The sequence below is a fragment of the Falco biarmicus genome, chromosome 11 (genome assembly GCF_023638135.1).
Source record: "Falco biarmicus isolate bFalBia1 chromosome 11, bFalBia1.pri, whole genome shotgun sequence".
In the NCBI taxonomy this organism is placed as follows: Eukaryota; Metazoa; Chordata; class Aves; order Falconiformes; family Falconidae; genus Falco; species Falco biarmicus.
In genome coordinates, this window is record NC_079298.1 from 20203756 (window position 1) to 20229575 (window position 25820).

General features: G+C 38.5%; 1 protein-coding gene across 2 annotated transcripts in view; it reads left to right on the top strand.

Annotated features, from left to right (window-relative positions):
* The window catches only part of PKN2 (protein kinase N2), a 56435-nt gene extending 32393 nt beyond the window's left edge, over positions 1-24042 (top strand). For both annotated transcript variants that reach the window (XM_056355554.1, XM_056355555.1), the window contains 20 exons: positions 663-814; positions 5371-5488; positions 7144-7289; positions 7383-7596; positions 10241-10426; positions 10729-10838; positions 12667-12810; positions 12949-13024; positions 13349-13523; positions 13797-13926; positions 14366-14502; positions 14594-14669; positions 14756-14847; positions 15905-16081; positions 16676-16738; positions 16841-16917; positions 18279-18421; positions 19747-19854; positions 21464-21544; positions 21625-24042. In XM_056355554.1, the coding sequence (XP_056211529.1) occupies positions 663-814; positions 5371-5488; positions 7144-7289; positions 7383-7596; positions 10241-10426; positions 10729-10838; positions 12667-12810; positions 12949-13024; positions 13349-13523; positions 13797-13926; positions 14366-14502; positions 14594-14669; positions 14756-14847; positions 15905-16081; positions 16676-16738; positions 16841-16917; positions 18279-18421; positions 19747-19854; positions 21464-21544; positions 21625-21828 (2609 nt within the window). In that variant the 3' untranslated portion in view covers positions 21829-24042. The remainder of the gene's footprint in view (positions 1-662; positions 815-5370; positions 5489-7143; positions 7290-7382; positions 7597-10240; positions 10427-10728; positions 10839-12666; positions 12811-12948; positions 13025-13348; positions 13524-13796; positions 13927-14365; positions 14503-14593; positions 14670-14755; positions 14848-15904; positions 16082-16675; positions 16739-16840; positions 16918-18278; positions 18422-19746; positions 19855-21463; positions 21545-21624) is intronic.
* The last annotated feature ends 1778 nt before the right edge of the window (positions 24043-25820 follow it).

Consider the following 25820-nt stretch of genomic DNA (forward strand, 5'->3'; position numbering starts at 1 on the left):
ATAACATGTCTGCCTATATATCCGATAATCCCAGGATTCTGTTACGATTCCAAAGCAAAAACTGTTTCACCTAACTACTAAGGAAAAGGCGCGTTTTATCTAGTCTTAATTTTGACATAAATGGTGTTTGCAACACTCACGCTAGAATCAGTGAGGAACTGCTTAGTATCTGTGTTTAGACCGTGCTCAGTGGTACTGAATATTATTGTCCAAGTTTGTTTTTAAAACATTTAGATTTATAATCAGGAGTGTAAGAAAGCTTAATGAGAAGTTGCATTTTTAATTGACTCAAGACATTCCAGATGAAATAAATCTCCTTTGAAGCGAAAATAGAATAGGCAGGTTTGCAGCTAGGTCTACCACTCCTGGAAGTGATTCATGTGAATTAGGACACGTGTAGGAGTCACTAGGCTTTCGTGAGGCTTTTCATGTTAAGGCGCATTTGCAGTGCTGTTGCAAAGTAGCTCTGGACAGGAGGGTCAGTCTTAATACTGGAGTGTGATGTTCCAGCTTTGTTTAATCTATAACTTAATAGAATAGAGTTTAGGCTGTTTTGTGGGGAGGGGTTTGGGGTTTGGTTTTTGTGAGGTTTGAGGTTTTTTCTTTTTTTCTTTTTTTTTTTTCTTTTCCTGCACATACTACATCTTACCTTTAATTCACAGATTGTCCTAGGACTCCCGATACTCCAAATAGCGATCCTCGTTTTTCTACTAACAACAGACTGATGGCCTTAAAGAAGCAATTGGATATAGAACTGAAGGTAAAGCAGGGAGCAGAAAATATGATACAGATGTACTCAAATGGCTCTTCAAAGGTAAGACTTTGGAATGCTTAAAGAACATGACTGTAGATTTTTCATACTGCTGTGGTATGAATGTACAGTGTATAAACAGTATGCAATTTCAGTAACTTTTAGTTTGGGGTATATTTTTGTTAAATAGTTATGTCAAATCTACTACAAATTACTGTACTGTTTTTTGTTGCGGTTTGATATCCACTCAAGAGGTTGTTTTATCAATTTGTCCACATGCAGTTCAACCTAAATAACAAATCCGGCTTACTAAATTTAGTACATCTAGTAATCTTTGATCATGTGCGATTCACGTAGAAGCAAAGCTTGGTATGACACTGACTGGTATCTAATGCTTTCCCTAGCTCTGCTAAAAAAAAAAAATTCCATTAGTTTAAAGTATGCATCTGAAATGGTCATTTAGTTGTAGTTTGCAGTAAAAAGATTTGTACTAAATATTTGTGTGAATAAGATGTGTATAGTATTCTGATACAAGTTGTTATAATCTGCATTAGTACACATGCACATAAAATACAAAAATACTTTTATTTTACAGAAGTGTGGTATTTTAGAGGTAGTATCAAACTGAAATGAAAAATAAAGCCATGCTTATTTCTAGATCTGAATTTTAAAACAAATGCTCACTTGCACTCACTCTCTCTTGATAGCACCGGAAGCCCTCCAAGGAGGGGGAGGTGTTTGCTAACCCCTAAATGGGTTGACTTATTAAGTAGTCCTAACTATGTAATAAAATCCACCATACTCAAGAATCCTGTAACTCAACTGAAAGACAAGCCAAACCTTTTAAATAGGGGGGATGGGGCAGGGGGTGGTGGACATGACCACCCAGAAACAAACAGAAACCCTAACATATTTTATAAGGGAGTCACAGGTCTCAAATAAGAAGAAAAAAAAGGGGTGGGTGGTGGGGGAGAGATCCTCTACTTACCAGCCCCTTCACCTTTCACTAGCTACTCGTTACTTGTTCTTTCCATTTACTTTTACTAAAGCATTAAGGAGATTTATTTCCAAACTATGGGTAAACACAAGCATAGGTCTAACAAATAGTGTGTAGTGGCTTGGTTAGATGTTTCTGTGTCCACACAACAGTAAATACAATTGAAATATTTTAAGTGCTGAACTAAGCCAACACTTAACTAGGTCAGTGGACTTATTAAAATGGGGTGTTTTGACTTGAAGAGTAGACATCTGTGAATTGCATTGGTACTCTTATGACTGATGTTTACCAGGAACTGCTGGAAAGGAACTTCAATTTTCTGAGTGAATTTCTGCTAGGGACCGGTGGAGGGGCAGATTGCTTTCTATCTCCCTGCTGTACGACTGACTCATACCTTGAAAAAATTACAGTGAACACTACTCACTCCCAGAAAAATGAGTGTAGACCTGATGGACCATAGGTGCTATCGAGCTCACTGTCCCAGCAGCACTTCTGTTGAACCAGCTGGTACTTTGGTAGCCTTATCTGAAAGTGAACTGTAACCTACTAGCCTGGTGCAGATGGAAGAAATATCTGGAGTGCACCTTATGACTAAGTGCCTGGGAATGCTGTCCATGCACTACAGTCCCTCAGCTTCTGGAAACTCTAGAGTCTAAATCCTCTGGGGCCATGTACTTAACGTCAGGTACACTTAAAAATAATAATCAGCTGACCCAAATGGATCAAAAGACATACATGAGTTATGTTCCTAATAAACCCTCAGTAAATAACATTGTAAGAGCCTGAAAAAACTTAACTAAACGCTCAGGCTATGATATTAGACATTGTTAGCAGGCTTTGATCAAACTAGGTAGAAAGGATAAAGTCTGGCTTGCTGTAGGTCTAGGTATGTAATTAAAATTGATGATTGAATCTTGTATTTGTAATTGGTAAATGCTTAAATCAGCCTACCAGATGGGGTGTATATAGTGTCTGGGCTGGGGAGAGCAAGCTGGAAAACACAAAAGCATTGCCAGCTGCTTCAACAAACGGGATGGAAATGGTGCGTATTCATTCTCTTATGTTCTTAATACTCAGTAGCGAGTTAATTTGGAAGGTTTAAACTGTAGGTTTGAGCATGGTGATTACCTTTTAAAAAGCAGAGCTTAAAACAACTCAAGTGTCTGGGTGAGGTGGGCAAAAGGGGCAGAAAATTCCAAGTTTAAATCCAACCCTGGTAACCCAGTAGCTCTTTAAGAAGTAGTCACAAGACCCTTTTTAAAACATACTAAACTCTTTTGTGACCTTTATTCGTGTACTATATGATCTAATTTCAGATTTGTTGTGTTATATTCAGACCTAAATTTAATGGAGGGAAGTCATCATTTGTTTCTTAAAAATGAAAAAGCAGTCTGTTCATAATAATAAACCCATCATCTCATGGGAATGTTTTCCCTTGTATTTATTGTACTTGCTTCAGTAACATTCAGCTCAACCTATTCAGACTTAAGTGTTTCTGAGATACTGATTATCTTTCCTTGGACTTGTGTGGATTCTCCACGATCCCACAACAGCTTTCAAGATCAGTTATACAGGCACTGTCAGTCTTTCTATACTCAGGAGATGCCTTGAAATACTTTGTATTCAGCCTCCAACGCTAAAAGAGCTGCTGAGTATATAATATGTCCATTTTGATTCCAAAGATGGGATTTTCTGCCTTTTGAAAACAGAAGGATATCTTTATAATCCTGAATTACCTCCATTCTACACATTGAAGGGCTGATGTTGCCCCTGAACAAGCAAATCCGTTGTCGTAAGAGGATATGACGGACAATCAAGAGCAGCAAGATCAAAAATAAGATAAAAGTGGAGATACAGACAAAAGAAACACAGCGTATTTATACATCAGAGTGATGCATGGATAAGATTTAATACAGGATTCCAGAGTTGCTTGTAATCTGTTACTTAGATTCTATGTACCACTGTAGACAGTTGTTATTTCAAAAGTTGACATTTGTATTTGAGAAGGCGTTTATTTAGGAAATTCAGTGTGCTCATTAAATAATTGGATAGCTAACACGGAATCTTAAAATATGAAAGCTAGCGGTATCCCTCTGAAATGTTGATTAATTCTAAAAATTAAGAGTTCTGAGGCTATAGTATGCAAAGGGGGCACAATTTCTCCCGTGCAGCCAAAGCCTTTTTATGAGTACATCTTGATGTATCTACCCTGCAGTACATAGGGCAGTGTTAAAATACCCGAGTAATACATTAGGCACAAGGTCGTAGAGGAGCTTTAGGAAGGTAAATTTCTCTTTCCTCAGCATACTGATTTTTCTCACAGTATACTTCATGGTGCCAGTATTTCTAGCTCTGGGTGTCTGTGCTACACTGCAGTTCTTTGTCTTGGTTGTGGTAAGGAAAGGAATTGAATTTCTTTAACTTCTTAAATAATTTATAACTTCATTATAAAATTAAAAATATAAGTATAAACCATGTCCATGGGAAAGTAACTTATTAATGAGGTTATAGAGTGGCTACAAAATTGAGTTAACCAAAATACCCTTTGGGCTATAACAAGTGTGATACTCATCTACACTGTCTACTATTAATTACTGTGATTGATTGGAACTGCACAGGCAGGAGAAATAGACTGCCTTAAATTTTTTTATAACCCTTTTTTTGTTCTTACTGCAAGTCAGATCACCTTTTAAGTTATCTGGTGATTTCCAAAACGCATAGAGCGAGCCATGCAGCAGGCACAGAAGCACATGCACAGTTCCACATCCCAGAGCCATTTGATGAGCCATTTTACGTCAGATCTCCAGTAGCTGGAGGACAAAAAGTGGTATACCTGAGAAAGGTGTGGATGGATGGCTGCACTCCTGAAAATGAAATGGCGTTACCAGTTAGTCTGAAAGCTCGTTTTCAGAAATATTATCTTCTAAACTGCTTGTGTTAGTGCTTTTGAAAACAAAACTTGATTAGCTTGGTTTGTTTAGATGAAAAGTAGTATACTTTAAGTTGCTGCTGAAACCAGGGCAAATAGCTAAAGAAGTAACCCTTGTGTGCTGTGTATTTATTAATGGGGAAAAAAATCTTCAGATTTTATGTGTTCAGAAAAAACATACTGCAGACTTATTTATAATGTGCTATGTAAGATAACTTGATATTTCTAATTTAAAAATTGAAAATCAGCTCCAGTGTAGTACAATGATTTTTATACAGATTTAGTCTAGCAAACTTGTCTACTAGAAGAGTTCTTACCACACAGTAAATTTGAGCCATTCTACATAGGTTGGAGGTATTTTGCACTTAATATCATGCCCTTTCTTTAGTATCAGCTTACTAAACATTGACCTACACGTGTAATCCCGCTAGGTGATGCCTCCTTTATTCAGCTTTAAACAGATAAACTTTCCATGGGAGTGGCTTATAGACTTTAATAAACCAGAATATGCCTCTGTCCTAACTCTAATTTCTACTGATATCCTAATGTGGTTACTTAAATTGGTCTGCTATAGCAAATGAATTACATAGGCTTAGTACTTGTTCCTAAAGCATGTGGGTTTTGAAGCTTTCAATGTGTTTTGTTCCTTGAAGAGTATGTGATTTTAATTTGTTTGTTGGTTTGTTTTAATAGGATCGAAAACTTCTTGCCACAGCTCAGCAGATGCTCCAGGACAGCAAGACAAAAATAGAAGTTATAAGGATGCAGATTCTTCAGGCAGTCCAGACCAATGAATTGGCTTTTGATAATGGTGATGGAGTAGAAAGGAAATATGAATCATTAATGTCAGAATGCCATGTAGATATGTACCCATATGCACACAGAATTATCAAAAATTTCTAGTAGGAATGTTAGACAAAGCCTGCGTGAATGAAAAATAATTGGAGAGCAGGCATACCATTGTGTGTGTTAGGATGCCAGGTATATCTGACTTGAAGCAAAATACCGTAAGCTTAATGAAGAGAAATACAATCTCTCTTCATCACCGTTTTTACGCTTTATGCAGTCCATATTTGCTTTGTGGTCTTCATTCTCCCTTCATGCATGCTTTCTTTGTCTTTATAACTAGTAATTTTCTTTAAAGCATATAATCTTTTCACTATCCTAAAAAAAAAAAAAAAATCTGATGCAGGTACAAAGCCTGCTTGTCATACTTAAATAGATTGACCTTATTATTACTAATAGGAGCACATGGGGAGGCAAATTTTTGCTGTCTTTATGGGTGTTTAGGCTAGACTGAGTAGTAAACAACTGTTTTAAAAACAAACAAAAAATCACTGTTTTTAAAACAACCTGACTTGAAATACTCATGCTGCATTTCAGAAGTAGTTTTAAACTTGCATTTCTTCGGAAATCTTTAAATGAAAAGTAAAGAAAAAAAATAACCCTGAGCTATAATAGCATGAGTGTACTATAAAATTGTGGGCATATTGGTACATCTCTTAAGTCTTGAACTTTATTCGTATGCATTTCTGTGTATTGAAGTTGTGTGATGATGCTCATAATCAGACCCTGGATATATCCTAGGTAATGAAAAAGGGATGGGTGTGTGTTGTTTATGTTTTGTGGGGCGGAGGGAGGTTGGTTTTCTTTATTTCTTTTTATGCTTGCAATGCTTCTGGCTTTTTTTAACACCCCACCTTAGCACATGGATTATGTATTTCATTTCTTTAAAAGAAAAAGAAAGGTATTGTGGCTAGAAAGGGCTATCAAATGCCTTTTTGTGTTCCTACTACTCTTAGAGCTTTAAACAGAAAGGAATATGTCCAGGAAACTTTCTAATCTAAAGTTTTAGGAAATCTAAACACTGTGCGAAGTGGACATTAGAATGGTTAGCCCAAACCATTTGGGGAAGGCAGTGTATGGGACCTCTTAGATTCTCTGTGCTGGCAGAAGCCGGATTCCCTGGGATTTTCTGTGAAGCAGGAGGATTATCAGAAACCAATCAGGGATCTACTTAGCTACAGAGTAGTTTGAAAGATAAATCTTCAGAGCGGGGTTCAGAAATGTGGAAGTCTCAACACTACCTCCTGGCTAGCTGAATGATACTTGGAAGATGCAGCTTTTGTCCCTTAACTTCCCTGAAGACATGTTCTTTTTCTCATATCCTCTAGTAATTATAGCTCTTCAAGGAGTAGGACCTGTTTGTTGGATTGAGGCCCCGATCGATTATTTCTGCCTTCAAATGCAGATGCTTAAAATTTCATTGTTGCTTTTATGATGTACTTCAAGCTCTTCTTTGGAATACCAAATCTTCATCTCTCACTTTTTTTTTTCTTTCTCTTTTTTCTTTTTTTTTTTTTTTTTTTTCTCCCCTCTGTTTATATTGAGGAGGGGGTTAAGATTAAAGAAATTAAACATGGGCGTGGTCTTCAATGAAGATTGTTTGTGTATATCTCTTTGCAGCAAAACCTGTGATAAGCCCTCTTGAACTCCGAATGGAAGAATTACGCCATCATTTTAGGATAGAGTATGCTGTAGCAGAAGGTGCAAAAAATGTGATGAAATTACTTGGATCTGGGAAGGTTACCGACAGAAAGGCACTTTCAGAAGTAATTTACATCATTACGATTTCTGATACTTTATTTTAAATGTTCCTTCAAGAAAAAAATTTTGAAATATTTTCTTTTTGTTATTTTTAAAAGGCGCAAGCAAGATTTAATGAATCAAGCCAGAAGCTGGACCTCTTGAAGTATTCACTGGAACAGAGATTGAATGAACTTCCTAAAAACCATCCCAAAAGCAGTATTATTATAGAGGAGCTTTCACTGGTCTCTTCACCCACATTAAGTCCTCGTCAAAGTGTAATATCTACTCAAAACCAGTATAGTACACTGTCCAAACCAGCAGCTTTAACAGGTATCATTTATGGAGCTTTTTAAAATTATTTTATTAAATGGTTTAAAACATATCTTTAATGCCAACTTTATTTCTTTCTGGATATATTTCATTGTTGTTGTTTTCCTAGACAAAGCATTTAAAATTTCCGAGTGTGTACCAAAAAAATACAGATAAGTTTGGTTTATTTGTTGACCTCTTTATAATCTTATTAAAGAAGTGAAGTTCTGGCCTGAAGTTAGGTCACTATGGAGGGGAAACTGAGGTACAGAAGGGTTAAGTGTCTTGCCCTGGTCATACACAAGGTCAGTGGCAGAGCTGGACACCCAGCTTTTCTCCCAGTCCCTGTTTTACGCACTGGACCACACTGGCTTCCTAGAAGGTGAGATTTATGCTACCAAAACATGTTATATTTTCAGTCCAAAGAGGGAGATCCTAACAGACATGCAGGGCACTATTGAAGCCTCTGTTTATTGGTGTGAATTGGTTTCCTTGCAATTAAACTTGGAGACTTTTTTTTTTTTGCATTTAGCCTACTCAGAGGGAACAGTACTTATATGTAAATATAAGACTTCAGAACTTCTCATAGTTGGGGTTCACCTGAAATTGTTGTCCTTCATTGGAAGTAAATGTTCCATGCTTTAACAAAGCTCTTAAACATTTGCCTCCAAGTTTTTTTTAAAGAAAAACAAATACTTTGACTACTTGGGGGTATGTTGCTTTACTAAATTTAGTGGTCATATAAGAATTACTAATGCAGGTACATTTAGGTTTATTGTTTTATTTCCTAAAGCTTTTTACATCTATTAAATCAACTATTAACAGAGTAAGCTTATTATAAAAACAACCTGTAATTCAAATGTTACTCTAGTTATACACGTATAGCTGAAACAAAAATCTAGTTTTGAAGTACTGTGGGATTATATTTTAAAACAAAAAGAGGAAGTCTTCTGCTGAGCTGCAGTAATAATAAAACGGAGCAAGTCTACTTGTCTTCCATTTTGGTTCAGTAAGACACGTAGCAAAGGGTAAAAATCATCAGGACCTCAGCTGAGAGCCCTTGTAAGGTTGCAGAGTGGTGAGGGGAACTTCTTTTTCATCATATAGGATCTGAAATCATCAGTGACCATTGGCAAGAAGTGTTGTGCCTTGGGTTTAAAACAGTTTTGTGGGGTTTTTCTTGTTGTTTTTTTTTTTTTTTCTTGTAATACATAATCGTTGGTGTCAGATACATTATAGCGACGAATAATTCCTCTTTAAATGTGACTTACTGATATATATGAACAGTTTCTAACAGGAATTACCAAAACAGAGCTATGTGCTTATGAAGTTCTTAATAGTTTCACTTTCCTATTGGCTACACAAAGAGCTTTTGTATTGAACTGGATTTAAATGAACAGTGTCTTTGTGTTTTGCCTCTAATGCTTTGTGAAAAATAGATCTGTGCTACTGGCATACTTCTTAAAGTGCATCAACAGAACTTTCTGATATGTATCCAGTCCTTATACAAGATGATAGCCTTTTCCCTTATTAATTTATTTTTTTTTTCCTAAACGAGAGTTTGGGAATGAAGAAAAAGTGTTCTTTTACCTGTTAACTTGTTTTTTGAGCCAGTAGCACCTCTTTATCTTCTAGCCTAATGCTTAGGGGTTGCTTATGCTGTTAGTTCCCTACAGGATGGGATTTCTGCTCGGACTGGTTTCTTCATGTCTGTTCTGTGGGCTATAATGTTGCCAGACCATTTTTAGGTCAAGTCTGACTTAAGTTCCTGTTACAAAAGAGTGCTTTTAAGCTTCACAGTTAAGTACATTTACTGTCAGAAGAACACTGTGTTTAGCAGTTGCATTTTTCGCTGACAGTATGATTAGGAACTGGCTAATTTCACCACTTCCAATAGTTAATTTTGCTAGTGCCTTACAGATGCTATCTTGTACAGGATGAGGTAAGCCTACTGTTCTTGTAACCATCTGTGGTATTCAGATGTTTCTGTGCTGCTGGAGGAAACTTAAATTAGAACAGCAGCCTCTGCATCTCAGTTGGTTAAAGATGTAGAAGAATTTGAAGAGTGACTTCTTGGCTCAGCTGTTATAAATCCAAATTCAGTCAAGTTGGAACAATTCAATGATTTTTAAATTATGTACTGACTCAAATTTAACTTTAGCATGCAGCAGGCAAATGTGATTTCTGAATGTATCTTAAACAAATTTGTAGTCTCAATAGTCAATGTGTTCCATTTCAATTACTGAAGTGATTTATCCAATATTAATTGGTTACATAAAACTCACAAAAAAATTGTTTCTTATTAAAATGATGGATTGATAATTTAAGATTTGTTGTCTTAAAAAATGACATTGATTACAACTTGAACCCAAGTCAGTTGGGTTCTCAAGTGAAGAAAACAAAGATACTACTGAAACACAGAACAAAAATATATTGTGTTATTTTGGTGAACTGTTGCTCCTTCTAGAAGGCTGAGCCCCACATATTTGACTTTTAATGTTTATTTTCAGTATATTTGTCTGTCTTAGATCTTTTGATTTCATCTGATACGTCTGTTAGACCCTGTGGGGGTCAGAATATGAGCTATTGCCATAAATCATTAGTCATTCACTTTGTTTACTGAAGAACAGAAGTCTTTGATAAATTGATGTCTGTCTTGTTCCAGGTACCCTGGAAGTTAGGCTAATGGGCTGCCAAGATATTTTGGAAAACGTCCCTGGTCGATCAAAAGCCACATCAATTACGCTACCTGGTTGGAGTCCAAATGAGGCCAGATCATCTTTCATGAGCAGAACCAGTAAAAGTAAAAGTGGGAGTAGTAGAAACCTTCTGAAAACTGATGACTTATCCAGTTCAGTATACTCTTACTTCTTTGCATATCTTTTACTTATGTTTTAGTGTGCATGTTGCATTCTGTAATTTGAAATACTAAATTGATGTGAAGCTTTAAACGTATCTCTTTCTTCATCTGTCAAGTTATTTAAAAAAAAAAAGAAGAAAAAAAACCCAACCCAAACACAACCACACTATTATGACCATAAGAACCAATTAAATATGAGATTACGTTTTTAAAGGGAAACTTACTGAAGATTTTTTTTGTTTGCGGAAAATCCTCTTAAAGATTTAAGCTGAGTTTGTGTACTTTACTTACAGATGAAGTCTGTGCTGTACTGAAGCTGGATAACACTGTGGTTGGTCAAACTAGCTGGAAACCTATTTCCAATCAGTCATGGGATCAGAAATTTACACTGGAACTAGACAGGGTAAAAATACAGTCTTACTTCGTTGACACCTATAGTAGATTCTTTAAATTAATTTCATGTCGCTTTATATTTTTTTCCTGTTATTGTGATTTTGTTCAAATTTCACATGTGCACAGAATGAGCTCCCTGGGGTCAAGCTGTTATGCTGGGCTGGCATTCTAGAAATTTTACTTTTCTGGCCTACAAACTGACTTAATGTTTTTTTTCCAGGTTGTACCATCTTTTTAACCTGTGATAGATGGGGCTTAAATTTTTATTAGGATCATCAACTTCTCAATATTTGTCAGTAAATTCTAGTATCAGATACAGTTTGGATATTTTCGTAAAGCTATGTCATGCAATTTTTACAGTGCTTCTGTAAGTGTTCTCATATGGAAGTGATCAATCCTTTAGGAATAATAAATAAGTTCACTAATAGTTCTTTCCCAGAACTTTAAAAGTTACTTGGAGGACACAAGTATCAAAATGATACTTGATATTTCTTTCCTCACACCTTTTGAAGACAGCTTATGTTATATAGGTTTAATCAAGCATGTGTTTTTTAGATATTTGATAGTCATAGCATTTTAAAGTAAAAGGATTTTTTTTCCATCAGTGTTTAAAATGGACTGAAAATGAAACTATATTTTAGGACCCTAAATGTAATCTCCAGTCTATATTTAAAGCAAATCAGAAGGAAAAAAAAAAAAGAAAAAAGCCACCTTTTTGGTTTTGCTCTCTCCCTGCTTCACCTCACCTCTCTGAGCCCCAAACCAAATTCTTTCCACCTAGGAAGGAAGCAATTTTAGAACTGCAAGTAGAGAAATTCAGGTGTGTTAGGATTTTGTGCACCAAATTAGAAGTGGTGCAGAACAAAACTAGCAGCTGTGGAGTCCTGAAGCCTTGATTATTCTCAGATTAAAACTAGAACTAGTCAAAGTTTAGTAGCTGTGTCTACCAGCCTAGTATGTGTCACGTTCGCTAAAAACTCAATATTAGATGCTTTTTTGGTGCCAGAAAAGGACCTTGCTTCTGCTGGGCAGACCACACATCCTTCTATATTTGAAATGCAAGTTCCAAACCCTGTTGTCTGTCTTTTTTTTTTTTTTTTAAATCTGTTCCTCCTTCTTAACTTGTGGTTTTTAAAAAACCTACAGCTATTATATAAAGACAGTAAACTGATGCATAATGGTGGAATTAAGCTGAGCTAACTAAACTTAGTAACATACAATGCTGCTGTTACATTGTATTGCAGGTTCCTTCACATTTTGTATCAAGCATGTAAAACACTCTAAGAATACATAAATCCCACCAGCAAGATACAGCAGTATTTCTTGTTTAAATTTTTTGGCCCCTCTTCACAGCCATGTTACAAAAACCATATGTATTTCTGGAGATACTATACAAAGTCTTGCATTACAATGTGTATGTGAGTGCTAAAATGTCACTATGCAGCTGTGAAATGGAATTGATACTTGTAAATAATATGGAAAACTAGTGAAGCTGAGGTTTCTAAACACAGGTAAAAATGTGTTGTCAGAGCTTAAGCTAAAATACCTTGAACCAGCAGTGCTGCTAGACTGACTCAGAAAGTCTGGTGACTGTTTGTGCCTCTCTCCTTCTACTCTTGGGGGAATTTTACACTTGTATTTGGACACTGGTAATCACACCTGCACTGAAGTGAAATGCTACAGTCACCCTAGTGGGAGCTTGCTCAGTGTGGCTAATTAGCCCTGGCACACTTTTAAAGTAACAGCTCTTGAATGCTAGGTGTTACGGTTGTACAGAGGCGATTCTTGCAGAGCAATTACTGACAAGTAATTTCCTGTGTACATGTTTCCTGTTGCAGTCACGTGAACTAGAAATCTCGGTTTATTGGCGTGACTGGAGATCTTTGTGTGCAGTAAAGTTTCTGAGGTTGGAAGATTTCCTGGATAACCAACGGCATGGCATGTGTCTCTATCTTGAACCCCAGGGCACTCTGTTTGCAGAGGTAAGAATGTTTCTTCAAAGCACTTGAGCGTACTTGCAAGTATTGTATTGCAGAATAATTTGAGAAGATTTTCTTAAACTTTTAAGAATGCATTTTGTTCTGAAACCTGAATTATAACACACATTATTTGAACTGCAGGTTACATTTTTTAATCCGGTTATTGAAAGAAGACCAAAACTCCAGAGGCAGAAGAAAATTTTTTCAAAACAGCAAGGTGATTGTTTTAATATAAACATGTAAAGCTTAAAAATGGTACAGATCCGTGATGTTTTTTTTTATAAACCCCAAATATTTGTGAATAAAGCTGTTGATAATGAAGTATTTGGCATTGCATTTAGAAGGGTTTTGTTTTAGAATACCTTATTATGCATTATCATTTAATAGTGAATAATTAGGAATTGCTAAAGAATATGACAAATTCAGTTTTTTATTCATAAACCATAAACTGATTAATGTGATTATTTTTTTTAATTATAGCTTTTGGTAATAAGTAAGGAAATTACTTGCACTCTATTTTCTTTTTTCACAATATCCACAGGCAAAACATTTCTCAGAGCTCCTCAAATGAATATTAATATTGCCACTTGGGGAAGGCTGGTAAGAAGAGCTATTCCTACAGTAAATCACTCTGGCACCTTCAGCCCTCAAGCACCGGTGCCTGCTACTGGGCCAGTGGTTGATGCACACATTCCTGAACTAACACTGCCAGCCAGGTAGGCAATATTTACAATTTTTCAGTACTTTTAAGAGCAAGAGTAACAGTGAGATTCTTATACCCTGAAGTATGTAATGTACTTTAATAAAACCTGTTTATTCTGCAAGACTGCAGACCCTTCAATGTTTTAATTTTGGACATCCATTTTATAGACAGATCTACACGTACAAGATTTGTTTTAGGGTAAATCTGCATAACTTGCATTTTTAACTTGGTTTTCATACTATTAGTCTCTGCTATAGGCTGAGGAGTTTGGTTTTTTTCTTGTCAGTGACTCTCCTGTAGCCAAATTGGACTTCGAACTCGAGCCTGAGCCTCCACCTGCTCCACCCCGTGCATCTTCCCTTGGGGAAATATGTGAATCTTCCTCTGAGATAAAGGCTCCTGATGCACCATCTCAGGCAAGTAACTTGAAAAATTTTGGCTGTACAGTTTAAGAAGGTTGCAAAATTGGCATCTTCATGATGGATTTCTTCCTTTATATTTCAGCATACGCTCCCTTAGCTTAAACATAAGTAATTGTCTCAACAGAATGCTCCAGTCACTCTTGGTGGCAAACTGCATGTTGGTATGTTTAACTCTCTGTGTCATTGGTTCCACCACTGAAAAAACACCCAAAATCATTATTCAGGGAATGGCTTTATTAACAAAGAGCAGAATGACTGGAGCAATAGGTTTCATCGGTCTGTTAAAAGCTTGCCTGACTGTATCATCTTAAAAGTACAGCAGTTTAGTATAGAAAATTCTTGTGTTAAGAATTTCACGTGGTTATAGTACAATATCTGCATTCATTTGCTTTGATAATCAGTTTTACATTTTCAGACTTCTTTTTCTTCACAGGATGAAGTAACAACTTTTGATTTTGAAAGTGGCAGAAATAGTATTGTCCCAAAACTCCAGCCTGAAATAATCTGTGAGCCTGATACTCCCCATTCAGACATAAAGTACACCAACATCCGAGAGCCTGAAGATAGGAGGTAAAAATGCAGTGGTTTTGTTGTTGTTCTGAATAGTATTTCTTAAAGTTAACAAATTAGAAGATTTTTGACTGGGTTTTTATTTACATAGGTCACAACAAAGATTTCAGTTCAGTCTGAAGGATTTCAGATGTTGTGCTGTACTGGGCAGAGGACACTTTGGAAAGGTAAATGTCAAAAGGCTATATTAATTGTCAAGGCTATATAAAAACTAGATATACCTCTTAAGTGAATCACTTATCTTCTGTTCTAGGTGCTGCTGGCAGAGTACAAAAACACAAATGAGATGTTTGCAATTAAAGCCTTAAAGAAAGGAGATATTGTCGCTCGTGATGAAGTAGACAGGTCAGTTTGTAAGATGCAATACATGGATTCCATAAATCGTGGGGGTTTTTCTGCATACAACTGTAAGCTCTACCAACCAGCAGTTAAATACAGTGAAGGAGCAAAACAAGTTGCCATCTCCCTGCTTGGCTGGCTGCTGCAGAAGTGTAGCCTTTCTTCTGGGGCAAGGAGAGGAGCGGTGTAGCCCAGGAATATTGATTTGTTTTAGTGCCTCTCTTACCGTGCCTGTACTACAGCTCTGACTTAAAGCTGATCCTGTTTTTCATTTAGGTTCTCTGGCAATTATTTATTTTAATTACTTGTTCTATAGACTTCCATCACATTTCAGGAGAACAGTGACTATGTTTTCTTTACTGGCAGAAACATCTATGATGGTATTTCTCAACCTGTAAGATACTGTCCCGCTTCATCATATTTTCCTTTAAGTCCTGTGTGTACTCCACTGTTGTATTTTTTTTTTTAATCTTTTTGTCCCAAAACCCAGATTATTTTTTTCTCTGCTTGTAAGTGAAATGACAGTTACAAAAGTGTCTAGTTTTAGCACAAGAAGGTGCTTTTACAGCTGTTTAATAGTGACAATATTCATTTGACTTGCAGGAAGATAACTGTATTAGGAATAAGCTACAAATTAACCAATTGGCTTAAGAAGAAATAATCTGGAATTACTATAGAAAATGTCTATAATATTGTTACTGTTTTTCCACTTTATGTGTTGTATACAATTAAAATAAAAATGGATTGAAGCTAATGTCACATAGTATTGATACATACTTAATACAGGTCTGAAGTATGCGGGAGAAAAATTGGCAGGGTACCATTTTCATGGACTGCCAGGTTTCCTTTTTCATTTGTGAAAGCTAAGTGTAAATTTGTGGAAATCCTGGCATCAACTTAATGTGTGCAAGTATTAAAACCTCTGTTCTGAAACAAAAGATGTTATTTTATCCTGAGGACTAGAGGAAAAAGCATAAGGTATAAGTTCCCAATGGTTTCTGAGAGTTAAAAAATTGTAGTTCAGGATTCAGCTTTACACTTTTACGGATTTTTCTGTTTGCAGCCTGATGTGTGAAAAGCGAATATTTGAAACTGTGAATAGTGTAAGACATCCCTTCTTGGTGAACCTTTTTGCTTGTTTCCAAACCAAAGATCACGTTTGCTTTGTAATGGAATACGCTGCTGGTGGGGATCTGATGATGCACATTCATACTGATGTCTTCTCTGAACCGAGAGCAGTGTGAGTATCCGTCTATATACTTTTTTGTGGCATTAAGTGGAGGGCACTTTGTTCAGTGGATAAGAACAAAGATCTTCATCACCACATGCCTCTACATTGTAATTTCAGTACTTTTTAAAAGGGTCAAAGAATCTTAACTGATTTCATTAGACACAGACACGTGCAGATTTAATGTGTCGGAATCTATTGAATTAAAAAATTATATATTTTCAAATACTCAAAAATATTTAATGTTTGTAATACTCTATTTTTTAAAAAGATTGCATAAAAAAGCTAGATGAAAACTTAGCAGACAAGGCTAAAAAGGGAAAGAATAAACCAAATTAGAAATCATTCAATGCCATGGCAGCAGACGCTACAGAAAATTTATCCTCAGGCCAAGCGAACATACTACAGCTTGAAAGCTGCAAGTTGAAGCATTTTTGCCATCTGGCTTCAAAACTCTGACCTTTGTATAAAACTGATCTGTACCTCAAAAAAAAAAAAAAAATCGGTGATTTTCAGAGGATGTTTAATAAAAAAGATCAGTCATAATGGACTTCACATTCTGAAAACCAAGACTGAAATTGATTTAAATTTTAACTTTTTCAACAGATTCTATGCTGCATGTGTGGTTCTTGGACTTCAGTATTTACATGAACACAAAATAGTATATAGGTAAGTAGCCATTGACCCATTTCCAGCAGATGAATTTCCATTATTCTGAATAGTACTGAAGAAACATCAGTGATGCGATTTTGTTCTCAAATGTTAATTTAGAGATTTGAAGTTGGATAACTTACTGCTGGACACAGAAGGCTTCGTGAAAATTGCTGATTTTGGTCTTTGCAAAGAAGGTAATGGCCCTTTAAGTTTATCTCTAGGGCAATTCCATAGTCTGTCTTACTCCTGACTGTTCCTTGAGACTTTCGGACTGTCAAACGTGTGTAGTATACTTACCCTGTATCATCTGAAGGAAAGAAATACATCTCTGACTGTACAACTGTAGAGGTGGGAGGAACTTAGTAGAGGAATATCAGGAGCATAGCTCTCTTTTTTTTATTATTATTTTTATTTTTTTCAGTTGTGAAGCATCACCTCATATCCCTGCTTATTAATAAGGCATACTGCTGCATTTTACAAGTTAGCAGAAAAAGCATTAGGTGGTTTTTTTCTCATTCTGAATGTGTAGACACTACAATGAAATCAAGTACCTATCTCACTCTAACTTTTTACAAATTAATTATTATTTTTTTTAACTCTTAGATAGTCACAACTCTAACTATATGGAAATGACACACAAAGTATACTATAACTAAAATAGAAAATGTGTCCCAAAAGGGAAGGCTAGATGCTAGAAAGTTACTTTCAAGCATGACACTACTGGCAGCTACTTTTCACGTAAGACCTAAAATAGAGGTAGCAAGTGAAACTGCAGTGTCTTTCTCAAACCCCACTGGGGAGGCAGATCTGGAAAGGTCCATTCCCTTCTCCAATTTATATACCCTGTCCTCCGTATGAGAGCGAGTTCAGTAAATTCAGCAGGCGTTCAAACATCACTGCTGCCTGCAATATCCTCGGGTGAATCCTGTGACTTTCACTACAAAAAGTCCTCATTTCCTTTTGTCATTTTATGGTACAAGGAAAGCTGTTAGATTTGCTGACTGCTACAGTACATGTTCTTTTTAAGCTTTCTGCAGTACCTACACTGGCAGTGCCACATCAGTCCTTGTGGTGCTGACGTCCCAAACTGTGCCCCTTTTGCAGATATACAGGTTTTGCGAATTGCTCTAAATGGTTATGCTACGCTCCGTGTTTTACTTTACTATATGTAGTTTTGCCGCTACAGAAGCATCCACAGTAGGCATGTTTGACTAAACTAGGGTACCACATTTTCCCCTGCTAACTAGGAGAAACACAGCATAAGAGTGTATCTTTCCAAGCAAAGATAACAGGGTGGCAAAGGTGTAACTGGAAAGTTAATTTGGCTCATTGCGTATAGCTAGGGATAGAAACACTCATACTGAAGCACGTGGAACAAGGGTATGGGAGGGATGAAGTGGGGAATATTTCACCTCGGTGGCCTGAGCCTTCAGGAGAGGCCCTGGAACTACAGTATTGACTGAAGTTGCTCTAGAGAGAGGTTTTAGTTGCTGGAGGAGTAGGTTGTAAAGTGGCAGCAAATACTGCGTGATTTTCATTAACTGTAACTTTTCAGGAATGGGATTTGGAGACAGAACAAGCACATTCTGCGGCACACCGGAATTTCTTGCTCCAGAGGTGCTGACAGAAACTTCCTATACAAGAGCTGTAGACTGGTGGGGTCTTGGTGTACTTATCTATGAGATGCTGGTGGGTGAGGTAAGTTCCAGTAAGATACAATGGACTCATAAAGCTAATATATGTTAAAAAGGTTACAAAACTCAAGGTACCAGCCTGTCAATGTTTAATATGCCCTACCTGCCACAGCTGTATCAATACTTGTATATACAGTATGTATAGGCATATCTAGTTTTACAGACTAGCATCTTGATGTGTTTCAAGAAAAAGAATTATTAAATACTGAGCAGCTACTTACCCGACACTAGCTGGTGTAATGCTGTAGTTGATGAGTCATGTGTCATGAGCTTGAATTATCAGTAGTTGTGGTAGTGAATGAGTTGTAGCTGGTCCAGGACTTAAACTCTAGATTTTTATTTTGGTTTTTAATTGCGTCATTATACCTTAAATCAAATTACAGTACTGGCACATTAATATCAGCGTCTCTAAGCAAGAACATAGCACATCTGGTTTTGGGGAGCCCAGTTTCCAGCACACATCTGTTACTGTCAAATTTGGATGCATACAGCTCAAGCAGTCCGCTTCCAAATGTGTTTGGGGAGAAAATAAACTCCTGAACTCCTGTAGCTCGTATGGACACGAACTTCATCACGGAAGGCTGGATAGGAGTGAAAGGTTTTGCCGAACACAATGCTGTTTATCATTTGCATATCGCTAAAATGGAATGCCCCAGCTCCATGTAAATGAGCTGGTATAAAATTGTTATTGAATAGTTAGTTCCCATTGCGTACGTCGCTTTGCTTTCAGTCTGCTTTGCTATAGTGTCTCCCAGGTAGCGTGGTGATGGCTTACATGCCAAAAACCAGAGAAAAACTATACAGTTGCTCATCGTTTTGTTCTTTTTCAAAGAAGGTGATCATTCAACTTCCTTTCACTTCCTTTCAGGTAAAAGAGGACTGAAAGCTTGTAGGGTGTCACCTGTATCTGTCAGGCCTCTTCAAAACAGTTTGAAATCCCTTGAGCTGTAACATGCCAAAGATAACTACAAAAGCAAATGAGCCTTGACCATGTTACTTGGGAACGGCAGCTGTCCCAAGGAAGAGCTGATATATACTTTCCAGATTCCCCGTGTATCTTGTGTCAGGGTTTGAAGAAGATACCGGTTCTAGGTGCTTCTACTTCTGAAAGCACATTTTTAAAGCATAGCCTTTCAGTAAGAATTAAGGGATAATACCAACTTGTCTTTTCTCTTTTATGGAAAATGACCATATCCTGTTCCTGAGAAAAGGAAGACTTCATTTCGGGGTGTCTAATTCCAAACTGTCAGCTGAATATATGTTGCTTTCAATTGTAAGTGATTTTTAAGCCTGTTTTATAGTGGGTTTTCTTTATTACTTGCATTATAGTCTCCCTTCCCTGGAGATGATGAAGAAGAGGTGTTTGACAGTATTGTAAATGATGAAGTGAGATATCCACGATTTCTGTCTACAGAAGCCATCTCTATAATGAGACGGGTAAGAACATAATCGTAATATTACAGTATTCCCCTCTTATCCCATTTCCTTTCCAACATTAAGGAAGTTGATTACTTTTGTGAGGAACAAAATACTTGGAAGAACCTACACTTGGTATTTTTTTTCTACAGTTAAAATTTCAGACTTGCTTCATTTATGCTGTGCCATGCTGCCTATCACCTGAAATAAAAATTGTCAGTGCCATTCCACTTCATTCAGGAGCAAGATTTTCTTTTTAAAACATAAAACACTAGAGGCTCTATTTTCTGCCTAAACTAAGTGTCCTAGTCCTATCTAGCTGGGGTGGTTCAGCTCTCTTTCCCTAGCAGAACACTGCTGCATTGACCTATTTGGTAGATTAACATTGAATTAAAATATTCATGTGACAAAGACATCTAAATCTTTTTGGTTTCCTTCCAACTGGGGCAGGAAACACTGTACACATGGCATCTGCAGTCCCATTCTTGGCAAAGAACAGCTGGTCTTGTTTATGGCTGCTACTAATGCTATTCCTTAGTGTTATGCCTCGACTTATCTAAAGTTGCTCGAACCTGCCTTACAAGCTTATCACAGTCGATGGAAGGACACCTGCTGGAGGTGGCCGAAGCCCTTGGAAGCCACCTCTCAACTTACTGCGGCTTTGCCACCGAACACCAGTCTAGCACCCAATGCAGCAACATGCTGCAGCATGCAAGTTTAAAGCATGCCACAGTAGTCACTGTGACATAAGTACTGAAGCAGTAGCGTAAATATTCTATAGCTTAAAATGATTGCTTACTCCTAGGGAGACAGCATTTGTCTAGAGAAAGCAGGAAGAATAGTTTTAAGGCAGTACCTGGGGAGGGTATTGTTACTGTGAAAACTGTCATGCCCATATCTACAGGAGACTGCTACACCTACCCCTGCACTTTGCTCGTCATTTACTAGCTGTAGCTGTGCGTGTGCTCTTCCCATCCGAGAAATTCCCACATAATGTAGCAGACATTTTTTGATGGCTGCATCACGAACGTATCAACCCACCCTGATGCTGGGCACTACGCCTGGAGCCAGGGGTCTGCACTCAGCAGCACGATTCACGAGTTCGAACACTGAACCTCGGGTTGACTAGAAAGCCCTGGTATTTGGCTGGGTGTGTAAGCAGGGTTCAGCGCTCCTGGTAAATCAGCTGCTGTGAAATCACTGGGCACAGGGGACAGCAGAGTGATCTCTCTTCGGAGACAAGCAAGAAAGAGTAGCTTAGGTACATTCTGTACCCTCTCCAGCAAACAGCACCGGTGTCAGTGTCTCCGTGCTGAACACCAGCCCCACCCCCACCTCGGGTACCAGGGCAGCAAGATGGAGTAGCCTGCTCTGTGCTCACAGCCAGGCAGCTAGTGCAGCTGTGCTAACAGGCTCAGGCATCTCTACAAGAGCGCTGCTCTCTATCTCTGTATAGCCAAAGTTTTGTCCTTCCACTTCTTTGAGGACCAAGAATTTTCCTGTAGGTCAGGGCTATGAATTTTACTGTCCATCTAATCTCGGCATTGCTGTTTATACAGCAGCACCCATCCTCCCTAGCTCCTCCCCCTTCCCCTGAATCCCTGCACTGAAATCTTGCATGTTTTGTCAGCTGCTACGAAGAAATCCAGAGCGGCGTCTTGGGGCTGGAGAGAAGGATGCTGAAGATGTGAAAAAGCATCACTTCTTCAGGGTGAGTACAAACCAATATTATTTCTAAGGACAGGAAGGAGCAGAGACGGGAAACTGAACATCGGTTGGTTTATTTTACAGCTAATAGATTGGAATGCTTTACTGGCCAAGAAAGTGAAGCCTCCTTTTGTACCCACCATTAGAGGACGAGAAGACGTTAGTAATTTTGATGACGAATTTACCTCCGAAGCACCTATCCTCACTCCACCTCGGGAACCAAGGATACTTTCAGAAGAAGAGCAGGAAATGTTCAGAGATTTTGATTACATTGCTGATTGGTGTTAACTTCCAGACACTGTGAAACCCCAGCTGACTGGCTCACAAGAATGCCTCTCTCAGAAGAATACCCACCCTTCAATTGCTCTCTGTGCCACCTGTAGCTTCTGGGTGTTTTTTTTAAATCACATGAAGATCCTTTTAAGTACTGCTTTAACACTCTTGTGAAGAGTGGCCTCTTGTATATTGTTTTTTATCTGAGCACTGGAAAGCAGGTCTATGGAGTTGTTAAGCTGAGTTGGTGAACCGGGGCTGTGGTCCGCTTCCCCCACAGGCACACGTGGAGCTGTACTGTTTCTCTGGCTCTTCTACAGCAGATAACATCCCTCTTTAAAGTATCTGCCTTAAGTGGGAAAAGCAGACTTTGAGCTAGGTAATCACTTCTCTCGGCCACGTTGGAACAGAAGTTTGGGATATTGATGATACTCCCACAGAACACGGTTCTAGCTGGAGAAGGCAAATGATTTCAGTTGATTATCTTGTGCAGTCTATAAACCTACACCTTTCTATGTACACCTTCATCTTGTGTTCTTAAAATAATGGTATTGAGAACAGATATGCCTTGTTTTGTAAATTTTCTATGGTATTTATTAGGAAAACTGTTAAATGCCTTGCCTTTGAGATAACAACAATGTAAGTGCTTCCATTACAAAGAAAAATCCAGAAAGTTTACCAAAGCCACTTGCCAAACAGTTTTGCCTTCAAGCTTTTTAAGCATGGCTTAAACCCCTGGTCGATATAAAGAATGTAACAAGGATGTTGCTCAGCGTAACCACAGAGCAAAGCATATGCATTTCCCGAGCCCATCCACTTCTGTACTCAGACCCCTGCCTTTCCCACTCACCGAGTGGGCAGATCAGTTAACCAGTCTCTATCTAACCACCTAGATACTGTATCTGCTGTACAATATTGTTTCACTTTTGGAAAACACATGGGTTTTCAATGTATACATGCTGCGAACATGTATATGTGGAAGTTGTAATGTATTATGTCCAGGCAAGTAATTTAATCATACCACTTCATTAATTTTGCACAGTGGCCAAGCGAACAGGATAGAACTGAGTGAAAAAAGTATGTGTATACATACAGGCCGCTGAACTCCAGAACATCGATTGGCAGTTACTGAGGGTAAAAGCAATATGTTGTAACAGAATGTATAAATATTTTTGATAAAAGCAGTGTATATTTTATAAACCCCTTAACACTAAAAGCTGTACCTCAAAAGTTGAAAAATAACTTAGACCAGACACTGTGCATACTTGTAAACCACAACCTATTTTTGGCATCTGTAGGCAAACATCACTTCTTGGAAAATAAGTTTCCCACGTGGTCCTTAGCCCTAGCACCATTCAGAGCCAACAGTGTATGTAATCTCACACGTTCATCCCAGCCAGGAAGTTGCTGGCTAAGAGCGAGAATCAGCACTCACGAATTCAAAACTTGTCATCTTATTCATTCAGAGAAGAAATGCAAACCACCCGAGTGTGCAACACCAAGGTGGTGGTTCAAAATCACAATGCTGGACAGACCTGCACGGTCTGGCAGGGGAGAGACTGAAGGAGGGGAGGGGAGTAAAAAAATTAATGGTTAACAGGTCTAAATCAGCGTTCGCACCGCCACCACCCCGGCAGGAACAAGGCAGGCATCTTTACCGGCACCACAAATCGCGTTTGGCAGAGTGAGTCAACTTTCCAGCATTACTTGTTTCCAGATTCTAATTAATCAGAAACAAATCATGTTCCTGTATCTAGCTGAAACCAATGCTTTTGAGGTACAGTCAGCTCACTCTCTTTGGTTCCCAAATATATATATGAGCATCTAACAAGGTGCTTAACACTTACGAAAGTATCCTCAAAAATACCTTTTGTAACTACATCTTGTACAGAAATCTTTTTTTTAATCTAAGTAAATCACTAAAAAAAAAAATAAAAAAATTAGAGGGCAGGGTATGTTCACCCAGTTAAGCTGAAAGAAAGCACTAATTTTATCTCTGTAGTTTTTTAAATATTTTTAGGCAGATTAAGATTTTAAACCCTAGATTGTAAATATATTTTGCTATACTTTATCTGTATGTGGCTGCTGAAGCACTTTGTAAGGAAATTAGGATATTTTAGAATGGTACACTATGCATTAAAATGAAATGTGCCTTTAACAAATGTCATTCTAAGTGTTTTGCAGTCATTAATATCACAAATTAAAGTTTTAAATAGAGTAATTTGTAAATTGTGTCCCAAACATGATTTGCTGTTTCTTGAAGTGACTTGTCAAATTTTCTCCACAGGTAACTTCAGAAAAGAACTTGTAATCAGGAGGGGACTTACAGAAACCCAATTTCATGCTGGTAGCTCAGTGTGCTTCCATTCATTTCTTTAAAAAAAAAAAAAAAAAAATCAAGATAATTACCTCTTTCCAAGGTTGAAGAAAAGTAGCCTCTTGCTTGGGTAAGAAGTCCTTCTGATGGGATCAGGAGAAGACTGTAGCTGTTGAAGTCTGGCCAGCTGGGATCAGCATGCTTCCTTTGAGGGCAGGGGGAGACAGCACTCGCTCCCCTCGCCAAGTATTTCTTCATTATAGTCTCTTTCCTGCCCCCCACTATACAGGAAGGCTCTATAAGCAAATCAAAACCTATACCCAACCCCCCATGAGCCTGTTCTTTAAGCAGAAAATGAAGCTTGCTTTTCCTGAGTGCACTTAGAAAAGAAATCTTCGCTCTTCAGGATAAACTACAATTTCCCATGAGACCAGTGCCTACAGGCACTTAACTTCACCACTTAACCAAGCAATCATTCCAGAAAGGGCTGGCTCCAAATGAAGATGCAGTTTCAAATATCTCCTCTAAATTGCAGCGGAATTAGCACAGGCAGTGCCTGAAGATGCTGTGCCCTTGCCTTTGGTGCCGAAGGGCTGCCCTCCCCACACCCTCCCGCCTGCTCCGGGCTCGCTGCTGAACCACCTCCCAGCAACGGCATTAGCAGCGAACCCCGAAGCTATAAACGCCCCCACTGTAGCCCAGCTCCCTGCTCGCCCTTTAGGTTCTGCCAGTCGCACGGTCTCCGCTACCGCTCAGCTTTGGCAATGAAAGGAGGCGATCAGCTAAAACCAGGCTGCAGCGCTGCAACAGCCTCCTCCGCGGCTCCCCCCGCCCATCCCTGCGACCCCCAGACCTGCCTGCCTACAGCTGCTGGCGGACACCCCCCGGGAGCAAGAACTCATTGCTGAATGCGAAGCTTCTCTAAAAGAAGCCGAATTCCTTAGCTTCATCAAAACAGCTTACTAAAGGGGTCATAACTGCCTAAAAATTAATTCAGTTACACTGTTGGGTTTTTTCCTGGAATGCTTTACGCTAACCGTAGCAGTAACTGGTTTTCAAAACATACAGCCCCTTCACGCATACTCCTCGTTCTGCCCCTGGGCTGCACAGTTACTGCCCTCCCCGCGCCGAGGGAGGTACAGAACTGCTCAGGAGCTGCTCGCGGAATAGCAGGAAGAGGCAGGGTCAGGCCAGGACAGTGTCCCTGCCTCCCTCTGCTGCGCACCACAGCTCTGCGCAGATGTATTTAAATTTCCATCCAGACAGCTCGTGCTGTATTTAACAACATCAAGTACTCGCACGTAAGGCCTGAAAGCATTTCAAATACAAGCATGATTGCCAAACCCGAGCTTCGGCCATTGCTAACCTGCGTGTGGTAGATCTAACATACCCATCTATGCCGGGAAGTACGCCCACGGTAAAATCGCTTTCACCTTTGCCTTTCCCAACTGTAAGGGTACATTAGAGATCAGGCCCCGCCTACTCCAAGCATCACACCTTCTCCCACAGCAGCTCAGAGCAAGACAGGGACAGCCCAGGTAACAGGCAATGTTGCAACAAAACGTAAGGACATGCACTGGAATACAATCCCTCCAAATTGCCAAGAACACCACCTTTAACATCTGCACCAGAATTGCTCAGGACTGCAACCAACAGCTTCAGTGGTGTAACAGAACTGTTCAGCCTTTGG